We start from the raw sequence: 16,030 nt of genomic DNA on the forward strand, positions 1-16,030 counted from the left end.
TCCTCCTTCAGACCTGATTTCCTAGGACAGTAAGGTGAGATGTCTTAGGTAACAACAGACTAAAACCGGCATCCCAACTGTGACAGGAACTTCCTAAGCAGTCTTTTCACCTGTGGTTTCTTTTATAATAGAAGAGGCCAGCTAGAATATAGAGATTACTTTATGTGATTTGACAAGGATCTGACTTCCCTCCCTGTGTGAGTCTGCACTTCAAATGATGCTCGGTGGAATAGGTTATCTGATATTTCTGAGAATTTTCTTTTTGTGAAGAGCCCTGAGGAGGGAGAAGAGCCCTCTGCAAAATGGAAACTTCTGTTTTCTAAAGTGAAGCACCACATTATACATTTGTGGGGAATAATAAGTATTGACTCATATGTCTGGATCCTTTTCATTTAACAAGTAAATTACTTAGTTTTCAATAGGGCCAGGGCAAATGAGATACCCAAAGTGCAGAGTCACTCTGGGGGTCATATAAGTACTGGATCTCAAATAGTCCCTGTACTCAACGCTGTAGAAAACATTCCAGGTGTGATAAGATAGATTGTTCGTGATCCTTTCTCAGACTAAGCCTGGGCCCAGAGCCTAGGGACTGTGGGCTCTGGAAGTGGCTGCCTGGTTGAGCAGGTTTGGTCAACCACTTGGCTTTCAGCTATGGGTTTAGCACAAGGCGGGGCGGGGGGGGGGGGGTAGCCCACTAATGAGTTAATCCTTGAAGTTTGTTTTGCACTTGAGATCTAAAAATCACTGCCAAAATGTCTATCTACTTACCTGAAGATGACCCCTACCCCAAGGGTGTACTTTGCTGCCCCTTATTCCATTTTCATAAGGGTCTTAACGCCAGAGAAATGCCTGCATTGTGCTGGAGATTCTGTCCAGATTGTTTGGGGGGATGGTCAGGGAAGGCCCGTGCAGGTGACCAGGAATGCATTGCCTGCCTGACACCACTTTAAGCACGTAGCAATGGAGAGAGGGACTGGCTGAATGATTGGCTGACTAAAATCTAGAATCAGTCTTGCTAAGTGACCAGGTACAGTCTAAAAAGTCTGGTGTCTTATCTCCTTAATCATTTTCTCACTTCTTGAGTTTTCCTATATTAACAAACATTTGAGTTTCTTCCAGCTTTTAAAAATTGTAACATGTTTTAGTGACCATCTTTATACATATATCTTTGTGAAAATATGTTAGTATTTCTGTAAGAAAGTAGTAAAATTGGGGACCTTGGATCAAAGAGTGTGACAGTTTAAATGTTGATAGACACTGTAAGCTGTATTCAAGTTGTATATCAACCACCAACACTGTATAAGCATATCCATGTTCACACACCTCTCTAACACTGAAATATTCTTAGCATTCTAATTTTTGTTGCCAATTAGTTGGATAATAAGTGATGTGTAATCATATGAGATCATCTTTGCTTGGTCATATTCTTTGCTCATTGAGGAGTTTGCTTGACTTTTTGGATTTATAGGATTTCTTTAGGCTTATAAATATCAATGGGTGTGTTAAAGAGAGAGTGTGTGTTTAGGTGTGTTTGACTTTCAGAAGTTAGAATTTATATAAATGCAGATATGATCATCTTTTCCTTAGTGATATCTGAGTTTTATGTTATGCACAGAAAGACTTTTCCTTCCCTCAATAGTTACTTTTACTAAAAATAATAACTATATGGCACTTGTGATTATAAAAATGTTTCCACACGTTCTTATTTGTTCCTTAGAACATTCCTGAGTTAGGACAGTAAGTGTAATTATCCTCATTTACAGGTGAAAAGTTAAAGATTATTTAAGTGATAAGTGATGGGTTTTCTGACTTAGGTTATTCTAGCTACAGCTCTTTTTAGTTATCTAGATTTCAAGAACATTTGAATACTGACTATAATCAGTCTTCTGCTGCTCATCTCTTTAAAAAAGGTTTATGGTTCAGCATTTGCTTACAAGGTTTTGTGTGCTCTGGGGAAAAAACCTTTAGGTCAGAGAAGAATTGGAGATTTTTGGAAGATGTAATGTCTGAATTAGCTGAGAATTAATAACTCATGGAAATTAGCTAGGCAGAAGGAACAGTACATGCAAAAGCCCATTTGGAAAACTTAAAATAGCACTCTTTGTTGAGAGCATGGGGAATAGGAGAAAGGAGAATGGAGAGGATGGCAAGGCGCTTAATCAGGAAGGGCCCTGTAATCTTGGGAAGGTGCTTTATTCCTTCCTGACAGATTTTAAAGTGTCAAGGTTTTATTTGAGTTTTAGAAAGTAGTCAGAGTGGAGAATGGATTTAGGGGGAGGTATCTGGAGTGGGCGAGGACTAGACATATAGAAAAAAAAAATCACAATAACCAATAAGACAGACCTATAAGGAAGCTCTTGAAATAAGCCAGATGAGAAATAATGGTGGCTGAGAAAAGGACAGTAGAGATGAAAATAAATGAGTTCAAGAAGATTTATTTTACTTTTTATTATTAGATTGTATATAGACATCAAAGTACATAAAGTAGTATAATGAACCCATGTATCCAAGCCTCAGTAACCATCATCCAGTGGCTAATTCTTTCTTACCCATACTTCCACCCACTTCTTCCCCTTCCATGTTATTTTGAAACAAATCTCAGGTATCATCATTTCATCCATTCATATTCCAGTGTGTATCTCTAAAATATTTTTTTAATCTATAGATTTCTCTTTTATCTTTTTTATTTCTAATTTAATTTAAGAGTTTAGGTGATTTATCTTGTTGAATTTACCAGGTTTTGCTGATTGCATCCTTGTGATGTAGATGAATGTGTTCCTCTGAAACTCTGAGTTCTTTTATTTTATTTGTTGGATCTACAGGCCTGATCACTGTCAGGTTCAACTTTTTTGGCAAGACTGCTTTATGTGGGTGTTGAGTTATTCCATCAGAAGATATGTACTGTTGTGTTCTCTCTTTTTATGTTAGCGGTTGATGATTAATATCTAGGATCTATTACTTCATAGTAATATTCTAATTCTAGTATTTCTTATTCATCTGTTACCTTGAATAAAGAGAAACTTTTCCATTGCTGTTTATTACTCTGGTATATCTAATCTAGAAATGGCAGAATAAATACTTGATTCTTTCCCTTTATTTACAGTTTTTCAAAATGCTGTGTGAGAAATTAAATTTCTCAGTGGTGAGAAATTAAATTTTTAGAGTTATTATTAACTTCTGGATTTAAACATTTGTATTTCAGTTCATTGTAATTGTTTTAAGGATACTCAAATTTCCCATCTGTGGTGAGAGAATGACTGGACAGGTTTTGAGAGGATAGAAAGGATAGGAATAATAGGTCGAATGTGGGTGAGAAAGGAATGAAGACATTTGTGGAATATAAACAGAACCAGAGTCATAGAAGTATTGAATAGACTGTCCAACCTATGAGGGAAGGCAGGGAGTGAGGGGCAAGAGATCAACCAAAGGACTTGTAGGCCTGCATATGAGCATAACCAATGGACACAGATGGGTGTCGGGAGGGAGGGGAGAGGTCAATGGGGGGTAGGGGGGAAAGGAGACTTAAGTAATACGTTAAACAATAAAGAATTTAAATAATTCTTTTAAAGGAGTGAAGAAAAAAGTCCCAGGTTTTTGGCTTATGTGTTTGAGGCTGTGCACTGAAGCAGGGAGCCCAGAGAGGGGAGCGGGCTTTAAAGGGAGGGCGTACGTGTCTGGATGTGTCTCAAGTGCTAGATCCCTCTAGATGGAGATGCCCAGAAGGCAGCTAGATATCAAGATGTGAGGCTCAGGGGAGCAATTCATGACTCTAGGGCCCAGGTTAAGATCCTGTATTACGTGTGGTTGACTCAGATTGGGTTTATGTGTGTTACATTGGGTTTTGTTTGATAAAAATCAATCCCTTTGCCAACTGAATCCAGGTTCTGTCCCAAAATAAGAATATTAAGCACCTGAGGCGTAATTGTGCCTATATTTAGAGAATCAGGTTCAGTTACTAGTAGAGTAGGAAGGACAGGGTTGGTTGCAGGTAGGATTGCCACTTGGCTGGTTTACAACTGGTCTTGTCTTGTTGGGTTTCAGATTTACTAAACCCAATCCCTCAATTAGAGGAGAGCTCTGTGTATGAGTGGGATTTACTAGAGTTGGAATTGAGGCTGTGTGAACTGGTTTTGGCTTTGCAGGAATGGCCTAGAGCAATCTTTTTGTGAATATCAGTATTCCTTAAAGATATCTTTCCATCCCCCACGAGCCTGCTCTCTGAAGCAACTCCCTTCCTTTCTTCCTTTTTCTAGTCAACAAATGTTCATTGAACTCCTGCTTTGTGTCACGTATTGTGGATACAATGATGAACAGAATAGGGGACAAAGTCCCTATCTTCATGTAGCTTGGAACCTAGTGTGAAATAAATAAATATATATATATATATATATATATATATATATATATATATATATATATATATATATGTGTGTGTGTGTGTGTGTGTGTGTGTGTGTGTGTGTATGTGTGTGTGTGTGTGTGTATGTATAATATGTTAATCAAAAGGCTACCAGCAATATATGTTTGCACACTAATACTGGAACTCGGAAAATAGGACACATTAATAAAAAAATCTTTTACTACCAGTGCTGGACCTTCATTATTGGAAGATTCAGTGACAGGTAGGCTTACACATCATAAAATATATATAAAACAAAGGCCTGACATATAAAGGACTCTGAAGTGGAGTTTGTATGGGGGTGCGGGGAGACTCCTCTGAAGTAAAATGAAAGAGTTAGAAAATGTGAAAATGAAGTATATTATGAATGTGCCATTAAGTTTAATGAAATAACTGCACACCAGTCACCCCCCCCCCCCTCCCCACACACACACACACACTGAGAGCCTTCTAATTGCTTTAGCATATTATATGAGCCTACTATAACCTAAACCTAAGGCTGGACCCTAGGAATACCAAGGCTTGACTCTTTGGAGTACGTTCAGATTAAAGAAGATAGAACTGTAAAATAAAATACTACAGTGATATGTATAATATTATCATGGTTTGTTTTAGGGATCCAAGCAGAAGGATGTGATTTGACTCTGATTTGGGGGCTGAGAGGTTGGAGCCTTAGAATACCTCACAGTGGAGTCTTAGAATACCTCTGATTGGGGGCCTGGGGGGGTAGGAGTCTTAGAACACCTCTTACTTTGGGGTGGAACCTCAGTTATTTAAATTGAGTCCAGAAAGGTAAGTGGCAGTGGAAGCTATACGGAAGTAGTGAGAAGAGTTCTCCAGGCAAATGAATACTTACACTGCAGGTGAGTCAGTATGGCTCCAGTGATGAGTGCTTTTATGGGAGTGGTGGTAAATGAAGCTGATGGTAAAGGGCCTTGGGGTGTGGACCTTTATATTATAGATGCCTGGGAGCCATTGTCTAGGTATAGTGAGATCATGCCACAGTTATTCGAGGTTTTTATCTTGTAGGAGTTACTTGTAGGTAGAAGCCTCTTCCTGTGTCACCTAACCACCCACCCCCTCCCCAAGTCAGGCAGATGGGTAGATAGGCAAATGAAACAACTTACAAAGTCAGCACTGAGGCCAGGGTTTATCTGAAAAATATTGGACTTCAAGTGGTCTTCCTTTTTAGGGGCACCAAAGGAGAAAGGCTTTCTGTCCGTTTGCACTGTCCCCAAGTGCTGCTTCTTACTACTTGGAACGTGTGTGTGTGTGTGTGTGTGTGTGTGTGTGTGTGTGTACTTTATTTGCTCATGTTGTTTAATAGCAGCTTGAAATGTTGCTATACTCAGAGTTACATTATTTATTTGCATTAATCTCTGGGCTGATCTAAGTCTTAATTGTGAAGGTGAACAGGCAGGGATGCCATATTGTGATGAGTAAGTCCAACTTGTTCAGACCTCTCAGGAAATATAGTTGGTTGCATTTAGTTTGTATACTGTTTATCTGTGTGTTTTTTTCTTTTTCTTTTCCAAAAAGGACCGACATAATTGGTTCTTGAGTGTGATACTTTTAAAACTCATGCGTAAAATCTGAACTGGAAAATTTATGTTTTTAAAATTTTTCAAATATGTTTATATTGATTTGAGAGAGAGAAAGAGAGAGAGAGAAACATTGATGAACGAGAACCATCTATCTGTTGCCTCCTGCATGCTCCCTACTGGGGATCAAGCCTACAACCCAGGCACGTGCCCTGACTGGGAATCAAACTGGTGACCTCTCAGTGCATAGGACAATGCTTACCCAACTGAGCCACCCCAGCTAGGGCTGGAGATTTTTAGAAGGAACGCAGGCTTACTTTTCCCAGGTTCTTCACCTTGTGGGTGGGAAACTGATCTATTTAAATACCCACCTAAATTTAAATTTTCTTGATTATCTCAGAAATGTCTATTTACAGTTGATTTGTTTGAATCAGGGTCCAAAAAAGGTACATACATTGCATTTGGTTGTTATATATAAGGCTATTCTTAAATCATGCCCGGAAAATTTATGTTTTTAAAATTTTTCAAATATGTTTATATTGATTTGAGAGAGAGAAAGAGAGAGAGAGAAACATTGATGAACGAGAACCATCTATCTGTTGCCTCCTGCATGCTCCCTACTGGGGATCAAGCCTACAACCCAGGCACGTGCCCTGACTGGGAATCAAACTGGTGACCTCTCAGTGCATAGGACAATGCTTACCCAACTGAGCCACCCCAGCTAGGGCTGGAGATTTTTAGAAGGAACGCAGGCTTACTTTTCCCAGGTTCTTCACCTTGTGGGTGGGAAACTGATCTATTTAAATACCCACCTAAATTTAAATTTTCTTGATTATCTCAGAAATGTCTATTTACAGTTGATTTGTTTGAATCAGGGTCCAAAAAAGGTACATACATTGCATTTGGTTGTTATATATAAGGCTATTCTTAAATCATGCCCTGTAGCCTTTTCTTTCATAGCCAGTCTTTTGCATACAGATTTAACTCCAGACTTCATAGAATAGGCATTAAAAAGTCTTTTGAGGTTTCCCCAGTTCTACCCATTCGTTGAGTCCAGAAATATCTTTCCTATCTACTGGCAGAACTCCAAGATTCTGCTCAAACGTACTGTCCTCTCTGTGGCATTCCACTGTTTCCCTAACACTTATCTCTGTTACAGATCGTAAGATCATATTGCCATCTATTTGTTTAGTGTGTTTGTACTACAAGTGGGTTAGTATAGAGTGGCGGAAAATAAGGCTGGGGAGATACCAGATAATTAGCACCTAGGGCAAGGGTGACATAAAAGTCATTTCTGACACTTCAGCCAGCATAGTGCCTAGCTCACAGGAGGCACTCAGGGAATGTTTAAGTAAATAAATAAATTTCTGGAACATTTTTAGTTTAAAATTCTTAGTTGTTTTTATTTTACCAAACTATGAATTCACCTTTCCAACTACAGGAATAGAAGGCAAAACTGGAAATTATATCTGAGTATGTTCTTCGTTGCTTCTGTTCTTTTTCTGCATTTAGGAGGTTTGCTTGTTAGTTCATAGTATAGATTTCACTTTCACTTGGCTGTGTTTTATTATTCCTATTTGGTCTAATTAAACTCTTCTCCTTGCCATAAGATCTGACAGATAAGAACCAGAGGCCTTGGGCTCTTGTGTGTGTGTGTGTGGTTTGCAAGGTTAAAAAGGATTTAAAATATTTTCTGTGTATTTCTGGATTTCTAAAATGGATCGTTCCCCTCCATCAGAATGATATAGCTTTCACTTTGCATCAGATTTTCATGAAAACTTCTTAGAAACAAGTAAGGTTGAAGATTCCCAGTGATTGTGTGGCCACCATAATTGCTACCTTTTGTTTTACATTGAAGGATTACGCATATTACATTTTGATCCCCCCCCACCCCCATTTAGCTACAAAATATGCAGTCTTTGAAAGCTGCTATTTAAATAAACAAACAGATGGGGAATTATCTTGAATAGTAGTAGCATCTAAAAAGAGGCTCTTTTTTTTCTGTCCCAGATATGTGATATAATGGAAGAAATGAGAGGGTAGGGTATTTGGTTTTCTTCTCAGTTGGTTTGATAACTCCTGCCTCTTCCTTTATGGGCCTCAGTTTCCCCATCTTTAAAATAAAAGTGGAAATAGTCTCTTACAGGTTAACTTATGTTCTGCCATTCACAACTTGAACTAAAATTTTGAGTTCTATTAGATACGCAGTATGCAAATGCTGCAGATGTTGGATGCAGAATTTTGTTCATCTATTTTTCTCTACATTACAAAATTAACATTAGCGAGTAGAATATGCACTGATTTCTTATTTCTTTTTCTCCTCTTCCTACTCATAAATTCCAGGAATCCTTTTAGTCTTTTTAAGTGATTTTTCCCCTTTTGCGTTTGTTTTTAACAATTTTTCTGGGAGCCGTAGTTAAGATTTAGAGTTAGTTTTTTATATTCATGTGGTCCATGAGATGCATGTCTTATTCTCTTCCCCCTTCCTCTCAGTAGAGCCTGTAAAGGGCTCTCAAAAAACCTGTGGGACTGAGGATGCTAAAGAAATATGGCTGTGCAAAGATAAGACTTACCACCCTGGCTGCTGTGTCTTAGTTGGTTGAGTGTCGTCCAGTGCACCGAAAGGACACCAGTTCCATTCATGGTCAGGGCATATGTCCAGGTTGTGGGTTCCATCCTTAGTTGGGGAGTGTGTGGGACGCAACTTACTGATGTTTCTCTTTCACATTGATGGATTATTACTAAGACTCACCCTTAAAAATCAAGGACTCTGGCCTTGGGGCCCAGTAACTGGACTGGAGCATAGTCCCAGTGCCCCAAGATTGCAGGTTAGATCCCCAGTTAGGGCACCTGCAAGCATCAATCAATGAATGCATAGATGAGTGGAATAGCAAAGTCAATCTCTTCCATTCCTCCTCCCCTCCTTCCCTCTCCCCCCCTTCTCTTTCTCCCCCCCCCCCCCCCCCCGCCCAACAATAAAAATAAAAATAAAAAAAATCAAGGACTCTACTTCTGTCTTAATACTAGGAGCCAGTCTTAATAGCTTCCCATTTTATCTTTTCCTCCAAAGAGTGGTGCCATAAAGCAAAGAGGCTTATTACTAAACTTCTGTTGTATGCAGGAGCTGAGTTCAGGTAAATCTGTATTCCTCAGAGAACCAGAGCTGACTTTGAATGAGTATTCCCAGTTGAATAGCTTTTTGCTGATGGACCTTCCCCTTGTTCAGCCTCCCTTCCCCCCCCCCCCCCAATTCTATTTATAGAGATACATTAAGTTCCACAGGGATTGAGAAGAAAATATGAATCTCTTAACTGGGTAGGAGTGGGGGTAGGAAAACTGGTTGATGTGTTGGTGTTTGGGATGAGGTGTGTGGTATAGCAGTGGCAGAACATTTATTTTTAGGCAGATAAATTATAGCCTTTTCTCCTTCTGTAATCATTGGTCAGTTTGTTTCGGGGACCTATGCTGTAAGTTGACCCTAAAGCTCTCTTTGTTGGAAAAGCCCGCTAGTAAACAGTGGTAGCAATATTTGCCATTTCATTATATGGCTGCCAAGTGACAGATTCCACTCCACCCCAGGCAGGGTCTCCCTTTCTCCTGGAACACTGCTGTAAAACGTGCCTGGCTTTTAAGTTATTCCCAAAGCTAGGGTCCAAGGGAGGTTTCATTAAAAAGCTTTTATACCTAGGAATCAGTCTCTGCGCCAGCCCACCTACCCAGGCAGCACTTGCCCTCTCCTTGGGTTCTGATGTCTGAATGGATAACTGGAAGTTTGGCGTCACGTGTTGATAGCATCTGACTCAGATCTGCCAGCCTCTGCGGCCTGTGGCAGGGTTTGGAAGGTGTCATGCACTGCGGGCATGACGCACTCGCCGCATGTTGCTGGTACCAGTCACAGAACAGGGAGGCAGAGCTTAACAATTGCTTAAGATCTCCGAAGTTTTAAAGGAATGAAGCAGGAAGCTTACTTAAAGATTTAAGAATTTGGCTGGGGGCAGGGAATGGAATTTCTAACCTTTGCTTTCTTTCTAAAGGGATTTTGCAGACCTAGTTTCCTTTTTCCACATTCTTTCAGGCCAGGGTGTCTAACCAGAGCTTGGAAATTAAGGACCAGAGTTAAAGTAAACCCAGCAAATAACTCATAGCTTCGCATTGCAATTTTCTCAGAAAAATCTGCCTTGTCATTGTTTATTATAATGACAAAAGGCAGGGAATCCCACGCCCCTCCCGCCCCTCCCCCAAACACTTGCATAACATGGAGTTCTTGTTTGTCTTTTCCTTGTGCCAAAGGTTTTTCAACTCTAAATCTTCTAGTTCCATATAGAATAGTTCTTGAAAGAAAGAAGGGGAAGGGAGGAAAATCCCACATGTTAGAACTTTTAAAAATTAAATGAAAACCAGGTCTTTCTAAAACATTCTTTTAATTTCAGAATCTCAGCTTAAAGAACATCAGAGTAGTATTTCCCATTAAATGTTTCCATTAGAGACACGTTAGGCAGTATTGTTAACTAAAGAAAAATAAGTCTATCGGTTCCACTTAGATAACCTTTGGTAATAAACGAACTCCCGTACACGTTGTGACCTTAGCGCCTGAACTTTCTAATCACATGACCGGCTTGTAAACTGACCTGTAAGGATGACTGTCGTAGTCCCTGCTAAGAGAGAGAAATTGGCCAAGTGTCGGAAGGGTGTTTATCAAGCTGGACTTGTCCTGTGATCTGTTTCTTCATGGCTGCAATAGAACTTCTCAACAAACTGCAAGAAGCATGAAATGGAGACATGGGAAGGTAAGGGAACTGGCTGTTTAAGACTGGGACCAAATCTAAGGTTCAGAAATTCTTTGCCGGTTTAAAGCAAACAGTAGCTGGAGAGAGCAGGGAGGCAATCCACTCCTCTTTTGTGTTTTGGCAGAATTCAGCCAGCAAGTTTTCTGTTTGTAGTAACTGGCTATCAATGTTTGGGATAGAAAAAAATTGAGGGAAACTGTACCGAATTGATGGTTGTGGTTGGTGTTTTTAAAAGAGAAAGCAGGAAAAAAGGAAAAACAAATTAAATTTTATAGTGACTTGAAAAAAAGTTTAAACTTAATTTTACATCACAGTCCTTAAGCTTACATTTTAAAAAATTATTCTGTTTACCTCTTGACAGAATTTGTTTATACTTTAAATTTCTTATATCCTGTATATCCTGTCTGCCAACGCCTTATTTAGTACTGTTAATTATAGGTAGAATTGGGATCATGAGGCTGTTGATAAGGCAACCTCATTCACTTTGGGTAACTTAGATTCTTTGCAGTTTGCGCATAAGACTACTGCTAATTTCTTTTTAAGTGGGTTGTTTTTAAAAGGGTAAATATTCTCCCTCTCTCATTAATAGCCTCTAGTTAGTATTGCAGTTCATATATTTGGAGGTAGGTTCCTACTTTCATGCGAGTGCCCCACACCTTTATTAAAATTGGGCGAAAGACATATACATCTAAAGAAACATCTAGAAAATGGAATTTTAGTGTTAAAATTAAGATGTGCTATATTTGTTTGCTGTGTTTATAAAGTATGGAGTCTAAAAGCCTGCCAAGAGTTTGGTTTCTTATAAGCAAGCACTGCTGAGCTATGGCCAGGAGAGTGTCAGATTCCTTAAGGTAGTTGGTTAATTTCTAGGGCATTAACCTATGAAATAGCTCATCCAGGGAAAGCGCCCCAGCCCCTTGCAGCAGAGCGAACATCTGCCATACGCAGGCAGCTCTGCAGTTTCTTTCTCACTCGGTGCACAAACTAGGGAAGTGGGACGGGACTCCCTCTCATAGCATTCTTATTTATAGTAACACTTTATAGTAATACTCCCTCATAGGTTCTTCTATACCAGAATCACTTGGTTGGTTTCTGTTGTAAATTAGTAGAAACAATGAAATTTGTAAGAAAGTATCAATTACATGCAAGACCTGTTATTTTGTTCTCTTGAACAGCTCCTCTTCCCCCAATTCACACAGAAATTCTTTGTTAAACTATTTTGGATATACTAGCTTTCCCAGAAAGGAGTAGTTTAAGAAGTAAGATCTGCCCAGGTCCATTGGAATAGGAATTTGCCGGTAGTCAGAGATACCAGAGTAGTGGTGATAGGAGTTTGGATGGGATAGCTTTGGAGGATTTGGTCTTTTCTTCTCTTTCCAGCCAGCTTGAATTTCTTATTGATATATAGTCCACAAATTCTGAAAGAGAAAAAAGGTTTAAACCGAAAGTTCTCCCTCAGTGCTTATTTAATTAAGCATTGAAACTTAGACTTTTCTTAGCTGTTCAATGACAGAAAATAACTTATGGTACTAAAACAAGGTCTTTCATAAAACAAGGAAGTGAATTTTTGAATTATTCCAGCTGAAGGAGGTCTCTGGAAGGTTAAAAAGTAAAATCAAACTACTTAAAAAGAGACCAGTGAAAATGCTACTGTAAAGAAGCATTGCCTGGTTTTAGATATTGGGCCCTTGTCCATTTAAATTAACCTTTGTCACAGCTGGGCATACAAATGTTTTGTTTTAGTTCACAGAGGGTTAACTCTATTCAAGCTTTCACTGTGGCAGGCCTGATCTGTGGAGTCATACAATCTGGTCTTTCAGCCCTGCCAGTGGCTAGGCAGGAAGTCTTATTTCTTAAGCTATCTTTCAGAATGGGGGTTGGGATTTGGAGAAAGGTGGGGGAAGGGCCTTCGAGCATCTGTAAGGATCAATAACAGAGAGCAAGCTGCAAGAGAGGCCATTGTGCACACTTCAAGATAGATACAGCCCTTGTGCACAGCTCCTGCCTGGCAGGGCAGACGCCTAAAACTGAAACAATACCATCAAATGAATTCCTTGTGAAAATCAGATTGCTCTTAAAGGAAAAACAATACTTAAGAATGCCCTTTTTAATGTCAAGAATATTCTCATTCCTCAGCTTTGCTGAAATCAGGCAGTCCCCACTAAAAATAACTCCAAATTGATTTTTAAATGCCTTTTGTCCTCATGCTAATACTGTATTGAATTGGAGAGAGTGATCATTTTGGTCTTAGTCCATGCATCAAAGCATTGAGTAATCTTTTTTCTCTCTCTCTTTCTCCCTTTCTCCCTCTCTCTTTCGTCTTTCTCTCCCTCTTCCCCCCATAACCTTTTTTCTTTTTTATTCAAATGTTTGCTTTACTCTATTGGTATTGGAATCATCGTTAAGGAAATGAAAACACACACAAAAACAATTTGGTTAGGATTTGAGTAACACATGTTTGAAATCCCTCCCCCAGCAGCTGGTATTGGCTCTTGAAAGTTCAACTGAGCTAAACAGATGCTCTCGGTGTGTTATTTTGAGTTCCTTTAAATAGACTTGTAGCCAAGAAACTACAGAATCATAGGTCATATTTTTAAATGTACTTAAGTTGTGATATCATGCCACATTTAATGCATATTATATTTGTGTTAAACAGAGATAACCTGAGCTTGGGAAAGTGAGCAGTTCCAACAATGAATTTATAATTTGAAAAGCACTTCCATGTTCATTGGTCTTTTACTCCAGACCAGATTTTCATTTTTCCAAATCCTCTTTCCCAGGACTAGCTGTAACATTCTTACTGTATCCTTTTTCAGCTCAACTGCAGGCAGTGATTCTGTAGGTACTTCTATGATGCGAATTCTTTGTGACAGTTGGAAAGAGTAATGGAGTTATTGTTGCCTCTTTCCCATTAAACTCCTAAAGTATTGGTGACAACTGATGGTAACAGCTGTGGAAATGGAATTATAAAGAGCCTCTAATATCCTTCTCCCAATTTGAAATCTTCCAGGAATAAATGCATAAACACACTGGGGTGGAGGCATAATGTGACATACAAACATACAAATGGAATGGGGTGCAGGGGTGGTGGGTGGAGGGGTGGGGGAAGGAAAACCTGCATGTGAAATGAGCTCTAAGTTTAATTCATTTTATGCTTCTTGATTGGAGACCTGACATATTCTTTTGGACAGTTTTGAGGCTCAGGAGAATACTTAAGACACTTCACAAGATCATGTGGATATTTTTAACCCATCCCTAACCTATAACCCTTTCCTAGGGAAAAAGGGTGTATAGAAAGAAAATCTAATCACCACAAACAGCACCTCCTTAATACCATTGTTTTGCCTGTCTGACATATTATAATTCTGCATTAATATTTAAACCAAGGGAGCAGTTCTTTCAATGGGCATTTTCCAGAGAGATACAAGTATTACTAACAAAACTTGGAAGTTCAGTTACTATTTATATTGCATTAAAATGGGGTATGAAACCTACCATGACCCCTTTGAACAATGTGGTCTTTAATGTGCTTTAGTGGGAGGGCCTAGTGAAGGAAAAGCCATAAAAGTCTTCAGGGTTCAAGATGAGGTTGGGATTTTTAGCCCATTGCTTTTGTCATTTTCACACACAAGCATCACTGCAGTCGTGTTTGATTTAGCGGCCTTAGTACAATGAGGTGGGAGAACAAAAGGATATCAGGCACAAGTAAGGAAGCCAAACATTTTCCCTTCCCCCCAATTTTTTCATTCTCCTCTCCGTCTTCCCTGCTACTGGGGTTTCTTTTTACGCCACGGAAATTAGTTCATTTGCAAGCATCTTCTTTTTACATGCTTCAGTGGATTGCTTAGGAAATTGAAAAACTAGCCACTCTCTAAATGTTTTTTAGACACATAAAAAATCATGTCACAAAGACTTAGTAAAAATACCATAATTAGGAAAAATGCATCTTACTCTTACATATTTCAAGGTTGAGAGTTTGGGGTGTTCCCGATGCACAGCTGTTTTACATATTTTGAAAAGCCTGATAGATGTAAAGGTCATTGCTAACTCTAACAGGGCCTTGATGCTAACACTGTGATCCAAGGACCCTGCATTAATTAGGGTGAGAAGCACGGAAGGTCAGGAGTCAACCGGCTGGTGGGCTTTGGTGGATAGTCATTGGGGCCAATCACAATTCCTATAGGATTTTTAGCCATTCACACCAAACCAAACTAAACCAGAAATAAACCCTGCTGCTGCTCCCATGGCCTCTGAGCGGATCCCGTGGGCTATAGGGTAAGGACTTGTCCCCTGCTGCCCAGATGGCTCATAAAACTTGGCCACAGGATTCCTAGTGTTGGGGAAAGAATCTAAGCAGCCTGACTCTGTCACTTGGCCAAGTCACTGTGAGCCTCAATTTCCTCCTGTACACAAAAGAGGATATTAATACCAATCTCTTAGGATTATAATGAGAATTAAATAAGAGAACCTCTGTCACAGTGCCCAACACATTCTTATGTGCCTTGAAATGAGTTTGAAGAGTAGCAAATCAGGGAGGTTAGGAAGGAGAGGATTCTTGGATGAGCTTGTGGCTGGTGCTGTTAAACACCAAGTATTATAGAAAAATCCCCAGGAAACGATGCCTCTATTCAGTGAAATTTATCTTGAAAATGCTGCACAACTAGTGAGGTGAGCTACTTGAGCTGTCTCCTGCAAAGAATTACAATAGTATTCCTGGGCTAATTAAAATAATTAGTGGGTCTCTGCAAAATTTGTAGCTTTTCCCCTAAGAGAGTTTTTTACTATGGTGTTGACTGGAAAAAAAGAAGAGAGGGAATGGGCTCTATGTGAGCACACAGGCTAAATTATAATCGGGAAAAGGATAGTCACATTATCCCTATCTCCTTCCATATGTTGTGGTAGAGAGATGCCAAGACAATTACCACGGCCATGCTTAATAGCCCTTCTCTGGAGCTTCACCACGAAGCGGGAAAGGTAGACTGTTCCATGATAATCCTTGCTCTGCTTACTTTTGAGTCTTCAGTTTCCTTGCCCTCTGGGGTGTTCAGAGGCTCATTATTCTGATCTATGTGTATAAGATTATAATTTGTGTAGCTAACATTAATTGAGCATTTTCTGTGTTCTAAGCCCTGGGAACGTAGGTGAGTAAGACATAATTCCCTACCTGAACTGCAGCTCCCCTTTTTAATTACAAAGAGGGGAAAATAATTTTAATGTTGCTTAACAGATACTAGCTATTCACCACTTAAAACATAGATTTTTTTTTTTTAAGAGTAATTACAGGGAAAAGGGAACATCTGCCT

At 39.4% G+C, this 16,030-nt stretch overlaps 1 protein-coding gene across 3 annotated transcripts in view; it reads left to right on the forward strand.

The window, feature by feature from the left end:
* NR6A1 (nuclear receptor subfamily 6 group A member 1) overlaps positions 1–16,030 on the forward strand; it is a 142,318-nt gene that overhangs the window by 90,266 nt on the left and 36,022 nt on the right. The window contains exon 1 of one of the 3 annotated variants that reach the window (XM_084898389.1): positions 10,240–10,727. The exons of the other annotated variants lie outside the window; for them this stretch is intronic. Within the exon in view, the coding sequence (XP_084754515.1) occupies positions 10,712–10,727 (16 nt within the window). The 5' untranslated portion in view covers positions 10,240–10,711. Of the gene's footprint in view, positions 1–10,239; positions 10,728–16,030 lie in introns of those variants that run through there. 3 annotated transcript variants of the gene reach the window in all.

This window comes from Pipistrellus hanaki (assembly GCF_964339955.1).
Source record: "Pipistrellus hanaki genome assembly, chromosome: 11".
NCBI classification, from domain to species: domain Eukaryota; kingdom Metazoa; phylum Chordata; class Mammalia; order Chiroptera; family Vespertilionidae; genus Pipistrellus; species Pipistrellus hanaki.